We start from the raw sequence: 19,407 nt of genomic DNA on the forward strand, positions 1-19,407 counted from the left end.
ACATGAGTTACTTACTTACTTAGGCCTGTTACCCCTCATGGAGGAGCATAGGCCACACACCACTTTTCTCCATCCAACCCTGCTCTGGACAATCCTTTCTAGTTCTTTCCAGTTAACATACATCCTTTTCATATCTGTTTCTATTTACCGGCGTAATGTCTTCTTCGGCCTTCCTCTTTTCCGCTTCCCTTCACCATTCCAAGTTAGGGATTGCCTCTTGATGCAGTTTGGTGATTCCCATAATGTATGTCCTATCCACTTTCAACGTCTTTTCACAATTTCCTCTTCAGTTGGGAGCTGATTTGTCCTCTACCATAAAACGCTGTTGCTGATAGTATCCGGCCAGTGAATGTTGAGTATTTTGCGTAGACAACTGTTTATAAATACTTGTACCTTCTTGATGATGGATGTAGTAGTTCTCCACGTTTCAGCTCCGTACAGTAGAATTTTCTTGACGTTCGTATTGAAGATTCTGACTTTGAAATTAGTTGACAGTTATTTTGAGTTCCATATGTTCTTCAATTGTAGAAATGCTGCCCTTGCTTTGCCAATCCTCGCCTTTACATGTGCATCAGATCCTCCTTGTACATGAGTTCAATCAGCTAATCACAGTCATCATCAATATTAATATATGCTGTGATAATACATAATTAATCAAACAAAATAGATCTAAAGAATTGAATTTACTATAAGATTGAAACAGTTTTGAATTATATTGATCGGAGATTTAAATCGATTATACCTTTGATCTAATTTATTAATTTGAGTCTTAAGATGATAATCATTGGGAATGAAAACCTTTTTGATTGTTGATAGTCTTTGTCCTTCGTAGATTTCTGAAAAAATTTCAATAATGACTTATTCTCAGTAAATGTGTTGGTAAAAGGAAACAACGACGGATAAGCTAAGATTGGATTTGTAACCCAATTTTCAACTGAAACTAAATCTGTCGTTAAGAGTTACCATTCAGTCGGTCATCTGACTGTGTTGAACTGTTGAACTAAGTCAAATATGAGTTTAAACGAAATATTACTTTATATGTGTCACTGTTAGCTTGTAAAAGAAAGGCATTCTAAGTGTTTTTATATAATTACCAGGTTAAATAAATCAGTTGATATATTCTTAATCCAGCTTTTAGAAAAAGCATTTTATTTTGTATGCCAAATGTAGTTTGCTTTTAGGCTTTTTAATGCATCATACGGCGAAACTAAAATTTATGGACGAACCAATCAGATCTAAGATGTCTAGTCTTGGATTTTAGCGCGGAATTCATTCACTCATTTGGCTAAATACCATTTTGGCATTGTAGCTGATGTCAGCTCGTAATGAAAATATTGAATCTAATTTCTAATCTTAACGTTCAATTGTAAATCATAATTCTAATTCCTCGCACTAATTTATAACCCTCATTTAACCCTAGAAAGTAGGTGGACAATTTTAAGGTCATTCTAGCCTAGCTTAAAGGTCGTTCATAAATCATAGTTTCACTGAGAAACCCTTCACTTTGTAAAATCCATACGTGTAAAGAAACTAGTTTTTTAAAAAAAATCATAATCTCTCAGGCCAAACATAATAATGTACAAAGTCATCGGAAATTATTGAGACTTTTCATATAATGCTATCTAGCTAGGATCTTCTGACGTACGACAAAATCTCTCAAGCGAATAGACTCGAAACCTGTATCAGTAACGCAAATACTTTTTAAAAAAAATCTTATATAACTTCGATTTCAATATTATTCTCTACGTTTTCATTCTCAAATTTTATTTGCTTTTGAACTATACTCCTATTGTTTGATTTTTCAATGTCGTTGATATTATTCGTTGACTAACTTTTTGCACCTTGTTAATGTTCTCTTATCAAATTGATATAAGGCACGGCAATGTGGGGCAAGAAGTGTATATATTTCTGTTAGATTTTATATTGTTTAAATGCTGCTCAAAGATGGTGGCTGAAATTTGCAACATTATTATCAATCAATCAAATGCGTTTCACGTATTTCATCCAACTAGAATGGACTTGAAATTAGACTTGACTAGGATGTTAGTATGTGATTTAGTCCATTATTAAGTTGCTTGTTTTACACTCAAATAATAGTAATATATATATTCTGAAAATAATAATTACAGAATTCACGCCAGTTTACAGGCATGATCAATTCGATAGAAATAGTAACATTAGATGTAGAGTACAAACATGTGATATATGATTGTTCTAAGTTTGCTAGTTCAGTAACTGTTTAGTTAGTACATTTATGACATGTATTACAGCAATCCAATGCATCAGCAGGGAACTTTTAATTCTTTTTTTTAAGTGGATAGCGTGTTGGTTTATGAACGGTGTTATTTAAGGCTATTTCCTGTGCCAGAACGAATTATTGATAATTATCTACAACTAGAGAGAGAGTAAAATGAAAACAGAGATCACGGAACAACAAAACAATGATGACCAAAATATGTCGATCAGGTTTACCACTGTTCATGTTAGATATTATTCAAATAATTTAAGGTTGCTAGGACAGTGTTAACGTAAAGTGACAGCAGGTAAGTGGTTTTACTTGGGGAATTCACTAATAAGAATGGCTAAACACTTAAAGTTCCTATGATCTCACTTGTGGAGTAAGATACACTTACAGGCGCTAGAACATTTAATTCATTTTCAGAGGAGCAGTATGCATCAATGCAGCGAACAAACAATGGGAAAGATTTTATCGCACGGATAGATTGTGGTAGGTTGTCTAGAATTCTAAGTCAAGGTACAATCAGTTCCAAGAATACGAAGTGTAAATCGTTTCTGTACTGATTTCAGCCCTAATTCATCCTTTATGTGCGCACTACTAAGAATAAACGCGAACTATTCTAGGAGTGGTCGAACACAAACTTTGTACATTAAATACATGATTCTTTGTTATAAAGGTTTCGAGTTATGTAGCCTATAAGACGTTGAGACTTGATAGTCTGTTTCAAAATCTGTTCTGTAAACGACAAGTCGTAAAAGTACCTGATTCCTCAATCTACTACTGTATGTAACCTAGTAAATACTTCACCATTTATGGTAAGATCTAAGTTGAATGGTGTATCACCGAAGCATATCCATCCATATTCAGCTGTATTAAGCTCCAGCTGCCATTTTGAGCACTGCTGTGCTACCTTGTTAAGCTCCATGCTGATGCAATTTTGAATATTGTTCAGCTCATGTGGAGGAATTGAATACTCTACTTTAAGATCATCTTCATACAGAAGGGGCTTACCCACACGAAAACACTCACAAATATCATTGATAAAAACTAAAAAGTGCAGAGGGCCTAAGACACTACTTTGTATTACACCACTTCTAACAAGGGCAGCGTTCGACAATGAAGAATTAATTTTAACTATTTGATGTTGGTTGCTGAGGAAGGAATCAAACCAACCAAGCAAAAGTTTTGGGACCCCATAAGATGCGAGTTTACGTATGAGAAGTTGGTGGTTGACCATGTCGAAGGCCTTAGAAATGTCCAGGTATAGCACTAATACTAGATATCCTTGGTTACGTAGAGAATAGACTAAGTTGAAGAAGTCAAAGTGACATGTCATACAAGATTGATTTTTAAGAAATCCATGTTGCGTATCACTGATAAATTTTTCAGTCAATAAATAGTTGGATAGTTCGTCACTAATAATTTTTTCCATAATCCTAGAGATAACTGGAGTAATATTTATCGGCCGATAATTGTTCATGTCAGTCTTATCTCCAGATTTGTAACGTGGTATGATGTACGCGGTTTTCCAGCAGTAGGGGTAAGAACCTGATTCCATAGAGAGTGTAAACAGCTTTAGAAGAAGAAGTGGAATATCTGGACCACCATATTTGTAGAGAAATGATGAAATCCCGTCTGCTCCGTGACCTCTCGAAACCTTGAGGTTATTTATAACCTTGCTAATTTTCAAGCATGTGAAGGAAATAGATTTTATTGAGTTACTAATCACGCATATAACCTTTAAAACAGCTCCATTTATGAATTATTTGCCATTCGCAAAAATATCACTGAAAAGGTCTTCTACAATTTTAGATTCGTATACAAGATGCATGATATATCAACATTTTGCGTTGATTTAGCGCGTTTATTGAAAAGAAGTGTGCTGTTATAACCTCCCCTACGATGAGTAGGGCAAAGCATGGTTTCGGAAAGCATATTTTTGTTTGTTAGGGCCATTGTAATATTTTTGGTATTCGGTCTCGAACCAGAAGGTTTTGTATATACTTTCTTCTTACCTGGTATAGACTTTTAATTTTAACAGTGTTTTTAGAAGCCTTCACATTAGAATTAGGTGTTTGATTACTGGCTTCTGATAATACACTGGAAGATATCGCATTAGTGCATCCATTAGATACACACTGGTTATCTGAGGTCACTACAAGCATGAGAGGCAGACTAGCACTCTTCATTGGTAAATCGGTGCACTGGCTAACATGAGATAGGTTAGTTGCACCAGTGGGTTCAGATACTGATGCAACGGGATTTGTTGTGATCTCAACAATGTTATTTCAGTTTGAGGTACGCTTTTGTGTAAGTCTTTGGTTGGTGGTTTTATCTGAGACTATACGAGCATTTTTAAACTTCGTAAGCGTGCAGATTAGCCGTTCGGATTCTTTCAAATGTTCAGCTAATAAATGGGAATCGAATCTAAACAAGATGGGACATGAGTATTTCTGATGCTTCTTATTAAGTCGAATACACTGGCATGGACTGTCTTGGAGGTTAGCTGCCTTTAATATCGAATTCCTTACGGATTTAATGGCAACTTTGTCAGGTATGTTATAGATAATCACGTTATTTCGAGAGATTATTCGTTTAGTAACTTCTCTAGCGATAAAATGGATAACAGATTCTACTTTGATCCTGTCTTCGAGTTCCGCAGGAACTACATCCTTTGACAATAGCAGTTTAAGGGGTGATAATGTCTTTAGTTCTTGCTTAAGATCATCATGTTTTAATAAAAGCCCGCAAGTGATTCCACTTTAGAAAGCATATCGCTTAATTACTTATAGATAGTGTCCAATTCACTCTTAATATTATCGACACTTTTTGATCTTGAGGTAGGAATCCTTATTAAATTAGAGACTGATTCATCCAGCAGCAGGTGTAGTATAAGTTCACTATTAACATTATCTGATTCAAAAAGAGTTGCAGAGCATGGGGTATAGGTAATAACAGAATTGTTATTATCTGAAGAAATAGAGCTTTTCGAGGCTCGTTTTTTGTCAGTCGACCCATTTAACTTGAAGATTTAATTCTAATGTTATTAATCAGTTATAAACTAGGATTCAAAGATGTATAAACACTTTATAAAAGATACCGTGTAATCGTAACGCAAACTTCAAACGTACTGCGACTATGATTCAGTTTATATTTTCAGAACAGTAGGATTACATGGATTAAAAGATAAAACATTGAATATGATGTCTGGGAGATAATAGTTTGAATATTTCACCATATTTGGTCATCATCATCCTTAATTTATTATTACCCAGCATGTTATTGACTTAACTATTTTTAAATGTTGACTTTAAGATTTATTTTCTAATTCAAAGAATATTCAGACTGTTGATAATTATCCATTTCTGTATTGCTTGTCTGAATCCTCGCATTGATGTTTACGACTGCAGTTAATTAGTCTCTTATTGGTGTGTGCACATTCTGTATGGATTGCCTTGATACCGTCTTAAATCACGAGCATTATAAGCAGAGATGGATAAGGGCTAACAGTGAGATCAAGGACGCACATCTGGTGCTGTTTGTGACTTCTCATCTGAATGTACCTGCTTCCCATAGTTGATGCTCACTCTGGGACTCAAACTCAAAATAGTCCTCTTCTGACGTTGTCACGTTATCCTCCTATTTACTGTGTCCGAATAGCTACTATCTTTTGCAAAGGGGATGATGAGCTGATAGTTATCATTTGAAAAAATACACTTTTCATATCATTTACCTGTTATTACTAAACTTATGGTTTGCTCAATAAATGGAAGCAAAATAAAAGAAATTTAGACCCATTATGACGTTATATTTTCTCATCTTTTTTTATCAATAAAATACGGCAGTAACAATATGTTGTCATTGTCATATGGTTTGTATATATCTAGATAGGTATCTCTTCCAAACCCTCAAAGATATATATATATCCCATTGTATTGCAGAAAGAAAACTAAGGTTTAGCTTAGAAAAAAACCTACAACAGACATTAAAAAAATCTAATCATAGTATAAATGCACTATTATTATTATTATTATTATTATAGTATTACAAATATCCGGTATACTTTCTACACGGTAATAAAAACGAATAAAGTATGATTTTCGAAAACTGTTAGTGATGTCAGAGTAGAAGTTTAAAAATTGTTTGTTTTCATTTGACCATAGATACATAAACTGTGAAAAGAAAATAACTGTATAACTGCATAGAATTATTAGGTTTACTGATTAAAGTAATTGACTTTTAAATTGTTGAGTTCCTTAATCAAATTCTACTTTATCCAAACAGTCTGGTAACAGTAGTATCATCATGATCTATTAAATATATATAAAACATGATTTGGTAACGAGTTTATAAACTTATTCTTATATAATAAATTACAATGATATTAACTGTATAATCATAATTAAACCAAGATAAGTTAGATAGTAAGTGATTTATCAATATTAATTTTAAATTAATGGGAGCAAATTGTACAGTGATTTATTTATATTCATCAATTTGATTATATTATTTTGGTCAGAGGAGGTTTTGTGGAGAATTTAGTATTTTCACAGTTGAAATCATGAGTCAATTGAAGCTAGACCACCACCGAAAACCTGGAAGCACTGGACGGTCGTTTCGTCCTATTATGGGACTCCTCAGCAGTGCGCATCCACGAACCCGCTCTCGCGAGCGAGATTCGAACCCAGGACCTACCAGTCTCGAGCCGAAGCCCTTAACCGATAGACCACTGAGCTGGCATCCAACGGTGTTAATGTCTAACTTCAACCAATCCACGATTTTGAGCGACCGTGGTTAATATTTAGTCTGTATTATATTCCTCTTCCATTACCCAATTCTTAAACCACCCATTCACTCACACATTTCCGCTCACTTGTTTTTCTTAAATTATATGAACTCTCCAAATTCTATTCAATTATTACGTAACCCATCCTATTTGTTTCCAATTCCATGAATCCTTCATTACCTCTAAAATTATCACATATCTTATCTTATCTATCTTTGAACTCCACTCAACTATTACACCACCCACCCTTTATGCTTCCTCAATTCTAATACCTAATAACCTCTGACCTTATATATATATATATATATATATATATATATATATATATATGTATTTTTGATAACCTTTTGTCATTCCAATCCTTTACATTCACTTATGTCAATTGTTCCACACTATTTATTACCCCAATGCTAAAATTCTAATATATATTTAGCTGTAAGCAGCTGATGAGAAATCATGAAATATAATGAATTTCAACTATCAAATATGACATCGAAAATGTTGAAATTATAACAAATTGTAGAAATTCATACGAATATTCGTCAAGATTAGAGCGAATAGCTTGACAAAAATTGGGCGCCGAGTATAGAGTAGTCATTAAATGTGAAAATTATGTTTGAATTAATCTCAGCGATTGAAATTTAAATGACGTTTCGTCCAACTAACTTGTCTGGACTTCTTCAGGGTAAAAATCAAAATCATCAAAGAAATATGTAGTGTTTTTTGAACAATCATGTCAAAATCTATACTACATTAAACCAATCACATTTGGATGTTGAATTTTTGTAAACAGGCTAATATGAGTCAGTTAAATGAGAATCAAGTGAAAAGTTCACGATGTGAAATAAAATAAAAGAAGACTGAATGAATTGTGTATGTATGTGTAAGAACAAGTTATTGATATTCGGTGTTGATATGTTTCTATGTGAAGTAAAAATAAATGTGCAAATTGAAGGTCAAAAAAATTGTTTCTGAATCATTGAGTTACAAGTAAAAATGAGAATCATCAAGTACATAATTGTAATGCTAAACATAACTCATATTGATTTCAGTCAAAATAACGATTCGTGTGAAATAAACAGGTTGAATAAAGAAAGGATCCAATTACTTGTTGACGAATATTTGCCAAATGGTTGCTAGCTGAATACCATCCTTTCTATTAATGCTGTTCTTATTCGCCCATATATACAGTGCTTCTGCTGTCAATCTTTCTTTATAAGTGTTTACAAAAACTAAATATCCAAATATGATTGGTTTAACGTAGTATAGATTTTGATATGATTGTTAAAAAAACTATATATATTTTTGTTGATTTTGATTATTATCCTGAAGAACTCCAGACAAGTTAGCTGGACGAAACGTTGGAATTATTTAATTTCAATCTCTGAGATTATTTCAAATATAAAAACTGTAGAAATGTTTTTGTCCGTTTAAATTACAATTAACGTGCAAATACTACCTTACACACATAATATGATCCTACTTTTTATGATTATGTAAGAAAAGAAACAAATTTAGAAGAAAATTCACAGATGATCCCATAATGTACGAAATATAAAAGCCTAAGAAGAAATTTTTATTTTTATAGACCAAACTATAATTCTAGGCAGAGATGAATGGCGGTTAGTTGTGGAATCCATGACATGCGTTTGGATCTGTTTGGGACTCATCAGCTGGATGTGCCGGAATTCCAGAGCCAATGTTCACATCTTGACTCAAATCCTATACTGTTTGCTTCAAACGCCACCACGTTATCCACTCAGCCATTAAGTCTACAAAGCTACTAGATTGTGCAATGTAGTGATCTTTAATTCAAATTCACACATATCGGTTGTTTGGATATTCCGATTGATGTTTAGGACCGAAATTGATCAGTCTATTTTGGGCATATGTACATCCTGTGCGGACTACTTCGATATTCCCAGTATACAGTATGTGCATATGCCAATAAGAAACTGACCAGTTGCAGTCCTAAACATCAATGGGAAGATTCAAACAAACAATACTAAGTGAATTTAAACTTCACCCCATTGCACAAGCAAGTGGCTAAGTAGCTGAGTGGATAACGCGATGGCGTTTAAAGCGAAAGGTACTGGGTTCGAGTCCGAGAGGGAACATCAACTCTGAGATTCAGATACATCCAACTGACGAGTCCCAAATAGGACGAATTGCGCATCCTGGATTCCACTGCTAACCACTGTCCATCTTTGCTTATCATTTATTAGATTTCTTAGTTAACTAATAAAATAATCTCTTTTCAATAAAACTTCTTGCACCGATAGTAAAATATAGAAATATTTTTTATTGAACACTGTAATTATTATCTAACTAGGAAATTAATAATAAATAAATAATAAATTTATAGAAGATACCTTAATAGATAAATGTAACTAGACTAATTCAGAAGTATATTGATGATAATGGTATATAGTGTTGGGTACTATGTTAAGCCCATATAACTTATTCTAACTTTTCAATAGGCCAATTTATTCCTTCTTCTTGAGTCATGTTTCGACCTTGTTAATTATTCACTCATCAACCTTGACTGTTTTTATATGAGCGTATGTGTTTGTACATCTTATCCTATTCATCACGTGTCTGTAGCTTATTTATATGTGACTATGAATATTGATTAACGCTTGGTTAAATGGAATTGGCTCACACGCCTTCTCCACTGGGCGTCACTTCACTTCGCTTCATCCCTCTGATTGTCTGTCCTAATCAATGAGTGTACAAAATATACGTATTCGAAACCTCTTCTTGTATTTGACTTATTTTGATTCCGTCATTCACTAACACTGATTAAGTTGATAATTACATACGAGGATAGCCGATATGTTTATTTCAATAATAATCATCGTACGACATAACCGGAGTCACATACCAGGTCACTAAAGGTAAATAAAAGAAGATGTACCAAGAAATATTTCATTTCATTAAGTATATCCTGATTACTTCAATTAGAATTACATAACTTTCATATTTTTCTTTCATTACTGAATTTAATTAATTTGAAAATCAATTTCTTTTTGATTTTACAATATATCAGTTGAACTGAATTAACTTTTTTTCATTATTTTACATGAATTAGGTACGTGTTACACATACAATTGATGGTACTGATGAAACAAAAGAAATTCGTCAACTTACAGATGGAGATTGGTTTGGAGAAAGGGCATTATATACGTAAGTTTATTGCTTTAATGAAATTAATCATCTTAATTATTATACAGTGGTGTGGTCTACTTATATCCACATAAGTAGTATATGGTGATGGTCAGACATAGAATGTATTTTTGCAGAAGACCGATGAGGAAAGAACTGAAATGAAGCGCAATTTGTAGGAAAATGCATGAACAATCGAATTAGAGAAGATGAGCTGAAATTTACAGAAGGAACAGTTAAGATTAAGACAATTGATTGTTATTTTGCAAATTAACTGTTTACTGTATGGTTTTCAGAATTTAGTGAGATAGTCTGTAATTTGTGCTTAAATACATTCGATTGTCTCCACACGTGTTATTCTTCATTACAATACAACAAGTGAAAAAGATGAAGTTTGATTGTTATTGAAGTCAGATACAAGTAATACACGAATAAATAAAAAAATAAAAATGTGAAATCAGATGACAAATATTTATTGTGATTTCATAGAATAAAGAAAGAATGAATAGTAGCATCAAGAAAAAAAGAAGCTAAATATAAATGGACAATATAATGAGAGAATGGGATCTCATCACAAAGTTAGCATATATTAACATCGTGATATGTCTAAGTCTAGGTCTTTTATAATGTACTGAAACACAAGTTACAAGTACGAAGATCAAGTATATTATAATAATTGGTTTAGAACTATCAGATGTTTAATAAATATAATTGAAAATAAAGGAAGCGGTTAATAAACCATGTATTAGACATACAAATAAGATTCACAGCCCCCAAATGCCCTGGTACGACCGAGTGGGGAGAGTCCGCTCTCACTCTCCAAACGCTCTCACATGGCCACGCGTATACAGACTCTGTCAAGGAAGTCCTACTAACTGCATTCTCGTGGCAGGGGTGTTGTTTACGAAATTGAGAGAACGAAAAGCAAATGTCCGGCGCTTTAACCAGGTTGGTGGACACGGGGAGTCCACCTAGGGAAGTTGTAAAACGCTGATTCCAAACCAATGGTGCACATGGGCTCCAGGATCCTGAGGGAACAAATGGCGTATGAATCAATCGTTGGTCACTGGCTACCATGGGACTGCCTCTCCTCACGATGCTCCACTGACTTGTGGATCAGATCTTTAGGTGAATGGCTCCGGTTGTGGTCCTCTAAGAAAACCACCTGCTTCAGTTTGAGCACCTGGGCAATATATATAATATATATATATATATATATATATATATATCAGTTGATGAATTATTAGAACTCTGAAACTTAATTTACATTTCCCGATTAATCATTCTTTTTATATTTGAGATATCAAAACAATTTATATCACTAATGTTTATACTATATAGAATTCATGGTTTTCATTCTTGGGTTAGAGGGGAAGAATCTTTTTTTGAAAAATGCAGAGACGGTGTAGTAATTAGAGGACCTGGATTTTAACCATGTTCAAGCTGTGCTCCAAATCTTTCGATTTAAAGATCATGCTAACATCATAAACTCTGAAACACAAAGTATCGCTGAAAGCTCAGTACATTAAATTTTATTCGGTAAATGAGTTAAAGGATATATAATAATAGCATTTACTCGATTCAGACATATAGATTAATATACTCGTAGACATTATGAGTAGTTGTAAGCAACTGATATCAAACAGTAGTATATATCATTCTTAATAGCTGTTTCTTACTGAATGAAAACAGCAGTACTTTTTAGTTTAAATAGAAAATGTTCTAAAAAGTGTCGCTAGTCATTAATTCAATCACAGCTTTTGAAGTGTCTTTCTCTTTCTAAATCCGTACTGAAGTTGGAAACTGATATATCATGGAAGAATTCTATCAACAACATCTTTAGTCCACGATTCTCCTTGATCCTGACAATATAAATAAATTGTATTGACATACGTTAAAAATTTATCAAACTAACAGACGATATCTATATTGCAAGTATGATGGTTAATGGTGAATGTAATTTTATGTTTTTAGATGTGAAAAACGGAGCGCCAATGTAATATCTGCTGAAGGTGGTGTACATCTACTCTCATTGGATAGAAGGTAAATAGAAGTTTATAGAAACTTTTTGTTCATTATATATATATATATATACTGTATGAAGATTTCAAAAATCACGTCATTGTGTAACTATCTTACGTCAGTCATCCTGGCGGATATCATTAAACAGTAAATTAATAAGTTTTACACTTTGTCGGCTGTATTAGAAAATACAACTATCATCCATCGTAAAATTAAACTGACGTTCTTTATCCTATTTTCCCATACGTTTAGTAATACTCAATGATTAAAATGTAAATAAACAGTAGTTTGTTGTAGTTTATGATTATTTAAATACTACTGTCAAACTATAATAATCCAATAGTTTTCTTTATGTTGACTCCTGTCACTAAATAGGGTTTGACTTAAGTTCATCTGTCATTCTACTACTCCTTTGAAACGTATCAAAGTAAAGTGAAGTAATAAAATATTACATATATAAATATTATGGGAAAAAGTAATGCTTTGACTACATAGCCTATGCTTATTAGATTTGTGTTTCAATTTTGCTATGATCTCTATGATTTTTTATGTAACACTCTAAAGAAGTTTGTACATCTAGATTATTTCAATATGGAAAAGATAGATTGATATTTATGAGAAATTTTTGCTAACTTATTATGTTCTTCTACTAACCAACTGTTTGTTAAGTACTTCGTAAAAAAATATACCTACATCGACGTACGATGTTTGCAAGTGTACAGGTAGGTTGGAAGAAAGTTAGAGGCCGCTAAATTGAAATGTCCATGAAGTTACTGGATATTGGTCTGAGTCATCTAGATAGGTGCAGAATTATCAGATTGTGGTCCTCACAATAATTATAGTAAATGATTAGAGACTTTGGGTGACATAATTCTGAATCATCCTCATGGGTGCAGGCACATTCACTCTTAACTATGCCTTATATTCTACGCTTCTTAATTATCCTAAAAATAATATTTTTTATTACTCTACAAATTCAAAATTTTTACTACTTATACTATTACTGTATATATCATTCTAGCATATCACCGTATAGTCATAGTTTAGCTACTCGAATTAATACACATATATGTCAGCCTAGCCCAGCCAGTTAAATCCAGAACACCAGTCTCAGCCTCTGCGATATGAATCATTTATTTCAAGAATACTGGGTTTATATACCAAACAGACAGACCATATCGTGCCATAAAATAGAAAATAAGATCTGTATAAGATTCAACCAAAAGTGGCTGTGAATATGGGGAACATTAATTAATAGACTGGGTATAACTCGAAAACGGTAAATCATATAATAATGGTTCATAGGTCAAAATAAAGCCTGTAATAAGAGAAACACGAATGTGAATAGTTTAGGTAGTTAACAATTATGCAATAGGACATATAAGTATCATATTGGTCCATAAATAGTTATCAGAAGTTATCATTTATAATTCTTATCGGGACATAACAGAATCACTAAGACTTTCCTTTAGAAAATAATTCCACTTTAGAATAATCAGCTATTAATAATTCAGTAAACACAACTTATAACAGAAGGGGTGTTGTGGAGATTAAGTATTTTCACAGTTGAAAGCATGAGTCAATTGAAGCTATAATCATATGCTCACTAGTGACTGACTTTAGGAGATAATTCCTGGAGTTCTAATGAGAAGCAATGACCAGTGGAGTTCAAACCACGTCTGTTGTGAGATAGGAACTCACTGAAGACAATTGGTGAACGGTTGCACAACTAATAACAACCAATAAAATATTTTTTTCAATCCAAATCCAAATAATCTTTAGCGTATAATCTGTGTTTCCATTATCCAATAAACTCCTTTATTTATTTATTTATATTTTTTTAAAAAAAAGGACAACAAAGAAAAGTAATTTCTTTCTTCTCCCCCCTTTTTTTCTTTTATTTATAGTAATTTTATTTATCTCATTGGTGATTTAAATGAATTTAAATCTAAAACTTATGATGATATCAATCGTCCATCCACTGGGTAAATTAAATTATTTCTATTTTATAAAAATGAAATGTTATTTTATTGAATTGTTTAAATGGATAAAATAAAAAAAAGAGTTAAACATATATAAATTGGTAATTGATGTGGATCGTGGATGCGCACTGCTGAGGAGTCCCACAATAGGATGAAACGGACGTCCAGTGCTTCCAGGTTTTCCATGGTGGTCTAGCTTCAATTGACTCATGATCTCAACTATATAAAATTGATGTAACGCTTATTGATTACTTTTAATGATAACCAATGCCCTCTTGTCATCTCTGTTTTAATTGTTATTATCTGTTGATCGAATGTTATTGATCTATCTGTCAAATATAATCATTCATTTAAATGACATAATATTATGATGTTTTACGATTGATGTTAAATGACTGTAGCTAGTTTTATAGAAATATTACATTCTCTAATGAGAATTTTATATGATAAAATGACTGGTCAATTTTGTATGATTTATGATTTTGAGTTGAGTCGTTTTTTGGAATTAACTAGATTTATATTTGTTATAAGACTTAGCATGATAATAACGGCATAAGGTAGTGAAGACCATGTAAGATAGTTGCTCAATATTGAAATTTAATTGAAACTAGATATGTAAACCAGTGGTCTGAAGATGAAACACATACTTTTAGACATAAACTTCTTGTATTCAAATCATGGTGGGGTTGTGAATACTCACTATTAAAGAGTCTCTCACCAGGATGAAACGATTGTCTTATGCTTTCTGGCATATGTCCTTTTAAATCATTCCAACATGCATTTTATTGTATATCTTTATATCATGACTCTTATTTTTGCTATATTTTATCAATTTTTTTTTCATTCTGTTTTTCAATTCAACGTCTGTCTGACGCTTCCTAAGGATTATAGATACTCTGTTTAGCTCCTGACGTCAATTAATTATCATACCTGCCGATATCTTTTTACACATTAAATCTATCTGACTGATCATTTCACACTTAAAAAATGCTCACTACTTTTATCAAACATCATTCATTCACTCACAGTCATTCATTCATTCTTCAGAGATCTCTAAAGATTAGTCATTTGCTTCTTTGAACAATAAGAAATTTGTGACATATTTTAAGAGTATTTCGAACGTTTAACTGAACACGAATTCTTGCATATTCGGTTCAATATATTACTAATGAATGAAGGTTGGTATGCTGTTTCAACTGAAGATCACTTTCAGTTATCTTGTAACAATTTGATTCAATTGATCTACCAAACTTAAGTACCAGATTGTATTGCATATCCGATAAAAATTCGGTAGAGGTTGAATAGTATGATTAGTAAACGTTAACTGATTTATTTAAATCACTATGTAACTTTACTGAATCATTCATATACTACTTAATTTCAAGCCATATTTTCCTCAATCTGTATAGGAAATTTACTTTATTATCCTGTCTGTAATATCAAAAACCAATTTCCCTTGATATTTGTACAATTGCATTGAATTGATTTAGCCTAATTAGTAGAATAATTTGTTTTCTTACATAGTTTCTTTAATCTCATTTGTCTAATGCTTCTTTAGTATGTATTTTAACCAAATGAGTGATAAAGTACCCTTTTTAGGTAGCTTATATTTTTATTAACATTACATAGGATAATACCAATAAATCATCAACAATCAGGAAAATATTTAGATAAAGAAGAGACTGTTAGTACTCCACAAACTGTTGAAGAACGACAATCAAAAGGATTCCCTCTCTTTTGCTAAAATTGATAAAGATGATTTAGAACGAATCACAGTTCTAGGTGTTGGAGGGTTTGGATGTGTCGAATTGGTAAATTTATCATGATAATATCATATCGTATATTGTACATAAAAGTTAACATTTTAACATTTCTATTTTCTGATTTACTATGTACATTTATAAAGTGTTGAACATGTATCTTCATTGTTTGAGCGTCCATGACAAAATAGCAGATTATATTATTCAGGACTTACTGTTATTTGTACGTGAAGATCAATATATTACCATGGATTCATTTTGCTTTTTATACCTTTGTGTCATTCTCCTTGTACTTTAGGAGGTGTAGGAAGGATTTGAAAGTGACCAACTTGGTCTCGTGTGCAGTTATGGGTATGAGGGCTAGTATCAATTCCCGACTGCCCACACCGTGGAAGGGTATTTCTTGAGGGACCTGAAAAAGAAGTTGGATTAGTGATGGTCATGACGACCTGGGAGCGTGACCGCAGTGCCCAAGGGACAACTGCTTGAGGCCGGTCACGCACGGCCTTTTTGTGGGGGATTTTTGACGTGTTAGCTCCGTTCTTCAAAGGACCTTACCGCCGGAGACGGATATCCGTGGGATAAGGCGAGGTGTGCATTTTTAGGGTCGACCTTTTCTAACCCCACCCCTCCTTGTGGGAAGACAGCATCGCTGTTATGCTGGTTGTCTGAAGGAAACACCTTACTGCCGTCACACCTCTGTACAGTCGGCAGTACGACTTCACCTTCGGACCTTGGGATTGCTGCTTTTAGTCTTACCGCTCTTCAACCGACCTGTCTGGCATGGTAGGACCTCGAGGAACGATTGTTCCAGCCAGCATAGCTCGATTGGTTCATCACGATAGGCAAGCCCGACCACCACGTCAAGGTAGAAGCAACAGTCGGCCCAGCCACCGACTGCCCCGACGTGCAATGTTCCATGGTGTAGGAGTAGGTTGAAAGAAAGCTAGGGGCGGCCAGACCAAAACCTTGCACAAATCGATGAAGTCACTGACAATTGGACTAAGCCATGTTGATAGGTGTAGACTACCTGGTTGGGATTCGCGAGATGATAGCAATCGATGGTTAGAGACCTTGAATGACATGGCTCAAAATCGTTTGCAATGGTGAAGATGCATCCACTCTTTGTGTTCTACAAATTCTAACCTTTTGAATTCTTCATGTCCCTATCCTTTTTCTCTTTCCAAATTTATTTCACTGTATTATACTCCTTCAATAACATCTTCAAACCCTAATCTTTCCGATTATTGCTTATACTCTTACTACTTCTACCACTATGGGATTTGAATGGACAACTGCATCTCTGTGCTGATGTGGTATGGCAACTTGAACTGATATACCTACGTACGAAGTTCTACGTTGTGACTGACTGACTGATTCTCCTTGTACTTCTCAAGATTCTATGTTTCAATTAGATGTTACATTTTTCATCAATTCTGTCATGTAAAGCTATATGTGACAGTCTTTTTGATATAATTACTTAATTAAATGTTTCCTCAAATACTCACTAATACAACTTTCGAATTACATAGATAACTTTGAACAGGTTACACTGGATAGGTCAACATCATATTCAATGTCTCATCATATCTAGTTTCTAATTACTGAAAACTCGACTGATCCAATACGGTCAATCAGAAGCAAAGAGAACCCGATTCCTGTATGATTGATAGATGTTCGGTTAGTAAATAGAGTAAACAGTCTCGTATATGAAAGAGGACATATAATACTGTAAGATTACAGAGGAAATCCAGTATGGGGCAAAGCCCACTGAGATAATTCATAAGCATTTAAATTCAATCCATAAAATAAGTGCTCAATCTAATTGGATAGATCGTAAATACGTTTTGTTTGAAAAACTTTCGGGAACTCTAAACTTTTAAAGCGTTTTTAATCCTGTCCTAGTTACAAAATCATCTGACTAAAAAAATGATGGTATTAAAATATCATTAAAATTCTTTTCCTCGTTACATGCTCACATTTCTGTTGTGACTTCGGATTTTTGTTAATTTGGGCTTACGGTAATTTCTAATTACGAACACTTATGATTATTCTAGTAAGAACGGAATTAGTTGTGAAATGATGGTACCACACAATTGATACACAACATTTCAGTAATAATTCAAAATTGCGAAGAAATATAGGAGGAAGCTGGGAGTTTAAGTAAACGTAATATTCAGGAAGACACTTTCGAAGTAGAATAACTCTACATACATAGTAACAAAACATGACATTGGAATACAATAAAATTAACAAACTTACGGTAAGATTAATCGATTACTTACTTACGTACTTACGCGTATTACTCCCAATGGAGCATAGGCCGCCCACCAGCATTCTCCAATTCACTCTGTCCTGGGCCTTCCTTTCTAGTTCAATTCAATTTTTGTTCATTCTTCTCATATCTGTCTCCATTTCTCGACTTAATGTGTTCTTTGGTTTTCCTCTTCTCCTTCGGCCTCCAGGATTCCATGTGAGGGTTTGCCTTTCGACGCAGTTGGGTGATTTCCTCAATGTATGTTCTATCCACTTCCAGCGCTTCTTCCCGATTTCTCCAATCAATCGATTAGATAAAATCAAATGTTAGTATGGAAATAGGAACCAGTCGAATATTATCGAGGTTATATTTTAAACAAATGGGCTAACATTAAATAACAAAAAATTGCATAACTTGAAGTCTCCCTAGTAATCACCTACTGTGCACATTATTTAATTATATAATTATTATGACAGTAAATTGATTGATTTTTTCATTGTTTATTTGATTTACCCTATTTTTTATTAAGGTTGCTTGGACTAAAAACAGAAATAAAACATTTGCATTAAAACGTATGAAAAAACAACATATTGTGCATACACGTCAACAAGAGCACATTTGTTCAGAAAGACAAATAATGTTAGAACTTCGATGTCCATTTATTTGTCGGTGAGTAAATAAAAAATTTAAATTTATAAGAAATTTAAATTCACTTAGTATTGTTTGTTTGAATCTTCCCATTGATGTTTAGGACTGCAACTGGTCAATCTCTAATTGGCATATGTGCATACTGTGCGTATTGCCTCGATATAACCTCAATCTTTGATTATAAGAAATTTGTTTATATTTTGTTTATACTAGAAAATTTTTCAAATAGAGTAAATATAAGCAATTTTTTAATAGCTTACTTGTATATATACATATATATGATTAATAGTAATAACAGTAATAATAATATGGAACCTCCTGATCTCCAATTATCCTTTGAGAAATATTTTTTGTTGTTGGAATTATTGAAATAAAGTCTGGCTCTCCTATTAAACGAGATTGAACTGTACTGTCTCCACATTGTCATATGAAAGTCTGGATGGTGTCTGATTCTCCTGACAAGTAATGTAAAATTACCCTGACCCACAAGGGTATATTATATAACTACAATGTTTAACTGTGATCAACCATACAATATGAAAGTATTT

The 19,407-nt window shown here is 33.2% G+C and overlaps 1 protein-coding gene and 1 non-coding gene across 2 annotated transcripts in view; both read left to right on the top strand.

Moving 5' to 3' along the window:
- The window catches only part of Smp_151100 (serine/threonine kinase), a gene marked incomplete at its 5' end in the record, with an annotated part of 100,033 nt that overhangs the window by 59,165 nt on the left and 21,461 nt on the right, over positions 1–19,407 (top strand). The window contains 5 exons of the mRNA XM_018797409.1: positions 10,117–10,211; positions 12,165–12,233; positions 14,120–14,197; positions 16,253–16,342; positions 18,761–18,880. Coding sequence (XP_018646792.1) covers positions 10,117–10,211; positions 12,165–12,233; positions 14,120–14,197; positions 16,253–16,342; positions 18,761–18,880 — 452 coding nt within the window. The remainder of the gene's footprint in view (positions 1–10,116; positions 10,212–12,164; positions 12,234–14,119; positions 14,198–16,252; positions 16,343–18,760; positions 18,881–19,407) is intronic.
- Positions 9,071–9,142, top strand: Smp_tRNA_01021_Pseudo_TTA.1.1. Its single transcript has one exon. It is a non-coding gene (tRNA).

The sequence above is a fragment of the Schistosoma mansoni genome, assembly GCF_000237925.1.
Source record: "Schistosoma mansoni, WGS project CABG00000000 data, supercontig 0166, strain Puerto Rico, whole genome shotgun sequence".
NCBI classification, from domain to species: Eukaryota; Metazoa; Platyhelminthes; class Trematoda; order Strigeidida; family Schistosomatidae; genus Schistosoma; species Schistosoma mansoni.